The 10,152-nt window shown below is 33.3% G+C and overlaps 1 protein-coding gene across 2 annotated transcripts in view; it reads right to left on the reverse strand.

Annotated features, from left to right (window-relative positions):
- LOC107677167 (carnitine O-palmitoyltransferase 1, liver isoform-like) overlaps positions 1-10,152 on the reverse strand; it is a 20,613-nt gene that overhangs the window by 9,264 nt on the left and 1,197 nt on the right. For both annotated transcript variants that reach the window (XM_016471955.1, XM_016471956.1), the window contains exons 3-10: positions 8,311-8,453; positions 7,038-7,177; positions 3,998-4,169; positions 3,322-3,423; positions 3,087-3,224; positions 1,454-1,531; positions 1,228-1,335; positions 472-559 (exon numbers count right to left, since the gene is read on the reverse strand). In XM_016471955.1, coding sequence (XP_016327441.1) covers positions 472-559; positions 1,228-1,335; positions 1,454-1,531; positions 3,087-3,224; positions 3,322-3,423; positions 3,998-4,169; positions 7,038-7,177; positions 8,311-8,451 — 967 coding nt within the window. In that variant the 5' untranslated portion in view covers positions 8,452-8,453. The remainder of the gene's footprint in view (positions 1-471; positions 560-1,227; positions 1,336-1,453; positions 1,532-3,086; positions 3,225-3,321; positions 3,424-3,997; positions 4,170-7,037; positions 7,178-8,310; positions 8,454-10,152) is intronic.

Here is a 10,152-nt window from a genome sequence, read left to right on the forward strand (position 1 = left end):
GAAAAAAAATTAACTTAAATGATTTTAGCAAATGGCTGCAATATAACAAAGAGTGAAAAATTGAAGGGGGTCTGAATACTTTCCGTACCCACTGTATATATATATATATAATTTTTTTCTTCTACTCAAAGAATCCTGAAATACGTATCATTGATTCTACAAAAATATGAAGCATTTATTTATTAACATTATTAACATTGATAATAATAAGAAATGTTTCTTGAGCAGCATATTAGAATGAATTCTGAAGGCTCATGTGACACTGAAGACTGGAGTAATGATGCTGAAAATTCAGCTTTGCATCACAGGAATAAATTACATTTTAACGTATATTCAAATAAACAACAGTTATTTAAAACTGTAATAATATTCCATGATATTGCTGTTTTTATTGTATTTTTAAACAAACAAATGTAGCCTGGGCGAACATAAGAGACTTATTTCAAAACCATTAAAAAAATCTAGCCTTACCAGTCTCTTCTCCTGGAATGCGTGTGGTGTTGAAAATCCTCTCACATTGAGCGGCACACAAAGGAACATTTAAAACTGCTACACGACTCTAAAAGACAGAGTTATAGCCAACTGTTAGTCAAGGTAACTTGAATCAAAAATTCGTTTTCATAAGTATTTTCCACCCTCCTTCACCCACAATTAAAGGGACAGTGCACCCAAAAATATTATTCAAAATAATATTCATTCTTACTATAAATTTTGTTTGGACTACCGCTTTAAGCTGTTATTGCTACTGTAACTTTAAGACATGTAAATGACCAGTAATGAATATCTAAACTCCACATGGCAAAGATAAAAGCTCAATCATCAAAATGGGCCAAGTTGCTAATATGATGATATATAAATGTGGATATATAAATATGCTAATCTGCTTAGTATGTAAATTGGACTCGAGTTTAGATGCCATGAAGAACTAGATTGAACTTTTTATGAACTTCAAACGTTTTATGGTGTATATCCTTAGATTGACCGAGGCACACTAAACTTTCAAAAGAGAAAAAGTATTCCCGTTATATGTTCTCTTTAATAAAACTATGCAAACACCTGCAGGTCTTCCCTATACACCATCACAGTCTCCATTACCCATCCATAGCCTAACAAAGTTCAATGCACAGCTAAAAACAGCTCTGCGATCAATCTCTGTCATCACTCGGGGCAATGAGAGGTTTCACCCCTCGCCCAATGTCATCTGTCAGCACTGCAATGTGGACTCACAGGTTTGATTTCCTCTCTGTTGAGTTTCCTACGGTACAAGAGACACGCGTGCAGTGTGTTTCCTGCTCTTGCGGCTTGAATCGGTGTAGGTGTCACGTACAGGAAGTCCTGAGGATGAAAGAGGAGGACTCAAGAGGCTTGATTAAAAAAAAAATTATATATCACTTTACCACTAGAACTTCCTGCTTGTTAATGCATCTGAAAATGTTTTCACTGGGAGCCGTACCATTCCATAGTAGTTGCTATTGACCATGAGTGGGCCACGCCCCCTCAGGTAGACATACTCCTCCCACCAATCGCTGACCTTGAAGATGCAGACACAAGAAAAAAAGAATTCTCAAATTAAACCTCAAAAACAAAAATAAAAAAAACAGGATAGGAAATATTTGTACCATCCTACAGTTCAAACCCACTAGCAAAATATGATTTTCAGGTCAACATGAAATTAAAACGGACCAATTTAAAATCAATTTCAATTTTAAACATAATATTTAATAAATATTAAATTAAACATTAAATTCCTCAACTTATTAGTACACCATTTATTCTAAATGATAATATTTTTATAAAAAAAATTTTTTTTTACATTTTTTGTTTGTTTGTTTGTTATGTAAAGCCCATATTAAACTTAATATTTAATAAATAATTCCTTGTCTCTGCTTATTAGGACACTATTTATTCAAAATAAACAATAAATGTTTGTTTTCATAATCTTTCATCAAAATGTAATTCTATCCTCTCCTCAAATCACTTTTAATTTGGCATGCAACACCCATATTAAACTTAATATTTAATAAATATTAATTTAAATACTAAATTCCTCATTTCTGCTAATTAACTATTTATAACCGATAGCCTCGTGGGCAGCGCGTTGACATGTAGCGCCATTGCGCTTCGGGCGTCCCGTGTTCGAGTCCAGGCTCGCGGACCTTTCCCGATCCCATCCCCCCTCTCAAAAACGCAAAAACGCCAAAATTCAATCTTAAAAAAAAGAAAAGAAATGCAACTGTTGTGTGCACGACTTGGATTTTTGACTGACGTCTCTCCTCAAATCACCTTTAATTTGGTATGTAACGCTCATATTAAACTTAACATTTAATTAGTGAGTGACGTGACATGTGGCCAAGTATGGTGACCCATACTCGGAATTAGTGCTCTGCATTTACCCATCCAAAGTGCACACACACAGCAGTGAACACACACACACCGTGAACACACACCCGGAGCAGTGGGCAGCCATTTATGCTGCGGCGCCCGGGGAGCAGTTGGGGGTTCGGTGCCTTGCTCAAGTGCACTTCAGTCGTGGTATTGAAGGTGGGAGAGAGCGCTGTACATTCCCTCCCCACCTACAATCCCTGCCGGTACGAGACTCGAACCCACAACCTTTGGGTTATGAGTCCGACTCTCTAACCATTAGGCCACGACTTCCCCATAATGGTATGTATGTAAAGCCCATATTAAACCTAATATGTAATAAATAATAAATAATAAATTCTTCATCTCTGCTTATTAGCATAATTTATTCTATATAAAATATGTTTGTTTTCATAAACTTGCATCAAAATAAAATAAAAATGCAATTGTTTACACTTCGACATCACAAATCCTTCTTACTTTCAACCTCGCTCCCCAAATCACCTTTATTTTGGTAGCAATGCCCACTTTTTTACAATCCAATCAATTCCTGTTGCATAAAATCAAATTCCATCCTACATTTCCTTATATGTCAGAGCCAACCTGAATGTTTAATGTGAGATTACAGAAGCAAACGAGGTTACAAACAGCATTTTTAAGGTTGCATTAGAAGACTGACATGTATTGCGTGAAGTTAATGTGTATGGTTTGCTGGTTGCTCTCACATAGTTGGATGCCCACATGGCTTTCAGTTTGAGGTACCACTGCAGGCGGTTTCCCAGACTGCTCTCAAACTCCTTGGCCAGAGTTGTCATCCTCTCATATTCAGAATCGCTCATCAACAGACGCGCAGATTCCAGGTACTATATGTGAGAGAGACAGCTTGGAATGTTATTTTTTCCATTTAAAATGGTTTAGTGATATATTTTGGTGAAGATGATGACATAATGATGATCTCACCCTCTTAACAGTGTCCTTGACTGCTGGAACAGGCAGGTTGGGCAAAGAGCCCTGGTAGCTGTACAACAGAGGCTGTCTACCCGAGAAGATCCGGACCATGGCCTGAAAACAAGCATATTTGAAGGTAAAGTGTGATTTTGATGTTAAAATACTCTCCTATCCAGTTTAAAGGGGTTCTATTATGTTTTTTCACTTTTTCAACATTAGTTAGTCTGTAATGTTGCTGTTTGAGATTAAAAAAGATCTGCAAAGTTACAAAGCTCAAAGTCCACTTCAAAAGGAGATATTTTGTTTAACAGAAATCACTTTTTAAAAACTACAACGAACGACTGATACAGGAACTATTCGAGCCGTTCATGCCAGACTGAGGAGAGTGGTGTTGCAATAATGTAAAATATGTGAAAAATAATGTGTTTTTCGAACAACCTAGTATGAGAGCCTGTTCTAGTACACCCCCAAAACAAAATCAAGACTTTGTAAAAGAGCATAATAGGACCCCTTTAATATGTGTTGACAATCAGGTACAAGTAAAATATTTATAGCCTGGTTCCCTCAAACCCCGACACAACAACACTGGCTCCACCAATGCCGTAAATGTACACACTTCACCTTTATTTACCATTACAGGTTGGGTGGTTAGTAGGTTAGGTGTGTCTGATAGTATGACTGTACTAACCGCCCAGATTTTGGTGGTGTTGGACACTTTCCCGTGTTGTTCATACATCCAGCCGTGATACGACAGTAACTGCTTCAGGCAAAGCCTCATGGTGAAGATCAGCAAGAGCCAGAGCAGAGTGCTGAACAACACGGCAGAAACCACCGTCCGACACTGAACGCTCAGAGAATCACTACAGAAAAAGAGACAATATTACACTGCTATATGCAATACTTTAATTAATGTTTTATTAGTTTTTGGGACAATCAATAGCTTTGTTTCCATCACCCTGTTTTTATACGCATTTTGACGCATCACATCAGAATCAAGTGATGGAAATTCCAAATTTTGGGGAAAAAAAAATCCCTTAAAGGGTTAGTTCACCCAAAAATTAAAATTAGGCTGCGTTTTACTCACCCCCGTTGCATCCTAGGTGTATATGACTTTCTTCTTTCAGACGAATCCAGTCGGAGTTATATAAAAAATTGTCTTTGATATTTCAAGCTCTATCGTTGCAATATCGTTGTCCATATTCAAAACGTAATAATCACTTTAATCTAGCTTGCGATCACTATTGTAAAACGGAAGCAGTTCCGGGGGAATGATGTATGGGGTCAGCGTTGTGCATTAGGCACCCGCTGAGTGCAACGATAGAGCTTGAAAGATCAAAGACAATTTTTTAAATAACTCCGACTGGACTCGTCTGAAAGAAGAAAGTCATATACACCTAGGATGCATCGGGGGTGAGTAAAACGCAGCCTAATTTTGGGTGAACTAACCCTTTGATTCGCAAAATTGGATTTGACTTGTGCAAAAAAGGGTTAATGCGAATAATGGGAGATGGAAACGCAATGCCGAATAAATTCCTCCATGAGCATCAAAAAACCATGTGACTTTGCATTATGGGACGACATAACATGACTAACCAGCAGACCGATCCAGTTGCACAGCATCTGAAATGTTGTTATGGTCATTCTGAAATGCCCGAGCAAAGTCTGTCGTCAAAGTATTTCTGTATAATTGCCTCCCAGAACTGTCTTACATGACAGTTTGGGTGGAAACCCAGCTTATGAAACAGGTGCAGTCTGATAAGGTGATTTTTAGTCACATTTTTGAAAGATTGTAAATATCCTATCAGGCTAATAATTTATTTAAGTGTTGCATTATCACTTTCAGTTAACTTTTTTGATGATTGTTTACTATGCAAAATCAGGTTATATATTTTATTATTGTCCCCTACTGAACAACAGAATGTGCTTAAGTTCTCATCTTAAAAGTATGATATTGTCATTATGACAGTTTTTTTTTACCATTATTTTCAAAAGGGAACAATATAATAGGGTTGACACCTAAACTGGAGACACAACTTAAATTCTTTTTAATAACAATAATTTTTATTAAATAAACAATAATTAAATTCTTTTATTAAATCTAAAAATATGTACATTAACATTCAAAAGTCTGGGATCGATATTTTAATATTTTTTTAAAGAAGATTCATATGCTCACCAGGGCTGCATTTATTTGACCAAAAATACAGTAAAAATGGTAATATTTTAAAATATTATTACCATTTAAAATATGTTTTCATGAAAACTGTCTTCTATTTGAATATATTTTAAAATTTTATTTATTCCCGTAATGCAAAGCTGAATTTTCAGCATCATACTCCAGTCTTCTGTGTCACATGATCCTTCAGAAATCATTCTAATATGCTGATTTGCTGCTTAAGAAACATTTCTTGTTATTATCAATGCTGAAAAAAGCTGCTTTTTGATGACTAGAAAGTTCAAAAGAACAGCATGTATTTGAAATATAAATCTTTTGTAACGTTACAAATGTCTTTACTGTCACTTTTCATAAATTTTTATTATTGTCCCCTACTGAAAAACAGAATGTGCTTAAGTTCTCATCTTAAAAGTATGATATTGTCATTATGACAGTTTTTTTTACCATTATTTTCAAAAGGGAACAATATAATAGGGTTGACACCTAAACTGGAGACACAACTTAAATTCTTTTTAATAACAATAATTTTTATTAAATAAACAATAATTAAATTCTTTTATTAAATCTAAAAATATGTACATTAACATTCAAAAGTCTGGGATCGATATTTTAATATTTTTTTAAAGAAGATTCATATGCTCACCAGGGCTGCATTTATTTGACCAAAAATACAGTAAAAATGGTAATATTTTAAAATATTATTACCATTTAAAATATGTTTTCATGAAAACTGTCTTCTATTTGAATATATTTTAAAATTTTATTTATTCCCGTAATGCAAAGCTGAATTTTCAGCATCATACTCCAGTCTTCTGTGTCACATGATCCTTCAGAAATCATTCTAATATGCTGATTTGCTGCTTAAGAAACATTTCTTGTTATTATCAATGCTGAAAAAAGCTGCTTTTTGATGACTAGAAAGTTCAAAAGAACAGCATGTATTTGAAATATAAATCTTTTGTAACGTTACAAATGTCTTTACTGTCACTTTTCATAAATTTAATGCATCCTTGCTGAATAAAAGTATCAATTTCTTAAAAAAAAAAAAAGAATAACTTAAAAAAAAACTTTTGAACGGTAGTGTAGCTAGCTGTCATTTCCAAATATGTTTTAATCAGAAATGCTAATAGAGGGGAAAAACAGGGCTCTTTGTGACAACCAAAAAAAAATTTTTGTTAATATATTTAGAATTTTCTATATTAGTCTCACAAAGTTACCATCATCTATTAATTATTAAAGTCATTGTTGCACATATGAGGGACACAAAACTGCATCTGTTTTGTAGAATAACTCTTCTGCTTTTTTCTGAAACTAACTGAAACAAGGTGTGTGAAGGTACACACCCTCCTCGGGCATTTACATGAGTTCGTTTGTGGGATCCCCCATTCTTTTAAAAAGTTTCAATGTGAGTTACATAAGAGGATGACAAATGTTTTAGTGTTTCTTTGAGCCACTAACGTGGTTCACACTGCAGATAATTCCTTTGTTTTGCAAGTTCTGTCTTTAAAGAGCAAGGGATCAGATTTCCCTGTGGTAATGTGACCTCTATTACCTGACCGGCAGATGTTCTTGGATCTTAGCGATGAGGCCCATGGAAGGGTCCGAGCGTGTGTACATGGTGGCCAAGATCGCGATGACGACAAACAGCCATGAGGACGGGCTGGCGGGATACACACCAGTGATCACGTTGTTCTGTACAGGAGAAAGATGGACAGAATACACAAAAGACACTATGAAATCCAGCTGGGGAATCTGTGAGAATTACTGACATTAAAAAAAATTAAATAAAAATAAACATAAAACAGATTTAGTAGGTGACAAAATATCAAACTGAGCTATTTGCTTTTGTAATAGAGATTATATTGTGCATTTTAGTGTTCATTTCTGCATTTTATTCTAAAATAAATAAATGTTTGTATTTATAACCAATTAGAAAATCCATTTTTGACATTAAACACACTTACATACACATAACAATGGTCAGATTTAGCAGACGATAAATTTAAAAAATCAAAATCAAAATGAGCTATTTGCTTTTGTAATAAAGATTTTACTGCATATTATTGTTCATTTGTGAATTTTGCTGTAAAATGTTTTTTTTTAGAATCAAACAAAAAAATGCATTATCGACATTAATAATTACTACATGCACAAAAAAACAAAACAGGCAGATTTAGTAGTCGACAAATTATCAAAATTATCTATTACATTTTATTGTTCGTTTGTGCATTTTAGTCTAGAATAAATAGATGTTTGCTTTCATAATCAAATATAAAAATGCATTATCGAAGTTAAATACACTACTACTAAATGACAACATAAAATCAAAAGAGCTATTTGCTGTTATAATAAATATATTAGTGTGTATTTTGTTCATTTGTGCATTTTATCCTAAAATAAATAAATGTGTTTTTTTTATAATCAAGTATACAGATCCATTATCAACATTAAATGCACTAGTATTACATAAACAAAAATAAGTATAAAATGGATGGATTTAATAGATAACAAAATAAAAACAATATGAGATTTGCTTTTGTAATAAAGACTTTATTGTGCATTTTATTGTTCAATTGTGAATTTTATCCTAAAAAAGAAAAGAAAAAGAAAATTCAAATGAATTAACTTTCTCTCTGAAACTATACATATATATATATATATATATATATATATAAAATAATATCATAGTCTAGCATCTACAATACAAGCTGTTTTAAACCAAATCCCAGATTTACCATATAAAATACATCACGTAAAGGAAGTTAAATGCATTGCAAATAGCAATGTTACCTCTAAAGCCATTAGTACGTGTAATGCGTGTTTACCTTCAGCCGTGTGACGCGTTTCTTCCAGGAGCGGAGACCTGACAGATAGACCTGTCTCAGGGCCTGATGGGACAGCTGCAGGTCAATCCCCTCTGGAGTGATAGTGAACTGAAACGCCACGGCCTGATGGGCTTCTGCCATTTCTAAAGAGAGTGTGAAACAAACACAGAGGCTTTTAAAAACGGCAGCTCAAATTTCACTGCAGCAAAGGCACAGTAATTTGTGCATACGAGTGCATGATCGCAGGCAGCTCCCGACGTCCGTCGTTTTATCTCACTTACACTTAGTTGAACACCATCCACCTACCATTATGAATCAATCAACTAGTTCAACATGTTGAGTTATGATCCATTAAGGCAAGAGCAGTGAGTGCTGATACAGACGTTTCTGTTAAGGGCTCATTTTATGGCTATAAAAACCGATCGACAGTTACGAGAGAGTCAGTTTCCAGTCTGTGTAAACGAAGGGAAACTTCCTTCAAAACTCTTCTTCTTTCTGCCTTTGTCGAGCCTTGTCATGCTTTAATTTCTCATTCAGACAGTTTAGACACTTAGACTTTATATATAAATAAATAAAATCCCTCCCACATCTACATCCAGACAAGATGTATCTATGGCAACAGTGTTGTTATGGCAACCAGGAGCAAAGGGTTCCCTCATGACTACCAGTCTGCTCAACCAAAACACTGTTACAGTATTCTTTAAGATTCATCTCATAATATGTATGATATTATTGATACATTGTTTGTCATTTTGTTTGACAGTTGGATTGTGTGTATGAGTGAGCTTGTATTGATTTGTTGGTTCTGTGTATAGTATAACTTTTAAGCGGATGTTTTTTTTAGGAATAGTGTGAATGTTATATGTATTTTGGAGTATGTAAGTATTATGTATTGATTAATTCTTTATATTTTTAGGGTGACAATTTTACCATCAGTCCAGGGACTGCAGATGCAAAATAGCCTTCTGGCAAATTCTGGCACATTGTACATTTATGTATTATTGATGTGCATTGTCCCTGTCAAATAAACCTGAAATAAATAAATATGTACAGTGATGTACACATGCTTGGTAAAAGAAGCTTTAAATTGTCAAATAATTATTAAAATAATTTACATACCTATGCATTTGCACATGTATACAGGTGCATCTCAATAAATTAGAATGTCGTGGAAAAGTTCATTTATTTCAGTAATTCAACTCAAATTGTGAAACTCGTGTATTAAATAAATTCAATGCAATTTGAGTTGAATTACTGAAATGAATGAACTTTTCTACGACATTCTAATTTATTGAGATGTACCTGCATATACAATTCACATAAACAAAACAAAAAATAAAACTAATTAAATAGAAATATAAAAAAAAAACAATAAAACAAATGTCTAATTGAAAACTGAAAATATAATAATAAAAACTTCAAAATATGAATATATAAACAATAAAAAATAACAAAAAATAAGTATGTTGTGATAAAACAAGTCACATTTTAATTTGGATTTAATTAATGTAATTTTTTAATATCATGAATTTGAGTCATGAACATCAAGACATGCTTCTTCATCAAGGTTTCATTTTTAAATCAGATGTTAATTTAATAAATATATTTTTAATACATAAATATTTATTTTAATTCTCAACTGTGAAAACATTTTTAAAAGGCTACTAATTTCTTTAAATAGAATTATACAGTATATATATATAGTACATATTAATTAATTAATTAATTTAAATTAATTAATTAATGTATGCATTTAGCAGATGCTTTTATACAAAGCAACTTACAGTATATGTATATGCATGCATATATGTATATATGTGTGTGTATATATATATATATATA

This window comes from Sinocyclocheilus anshuiensis, unplaced genomic scaffold (genome assembly GCF_001515605.1).
Source record: "Sinocyclocheilus anshuiensis isolate Anshui unplaced genomic scaffold, SAMN03320099.WGS_v1.1 scaffold392, whole genome shotgun sequence".
Lineage (NCBI taxonomy): Eukaryota > Metazoa > Chordata > Actinopteri > Cypriniformes > Cyprinidae > Sinocyclocheilus > Sinocyclocheilus anshuiensis.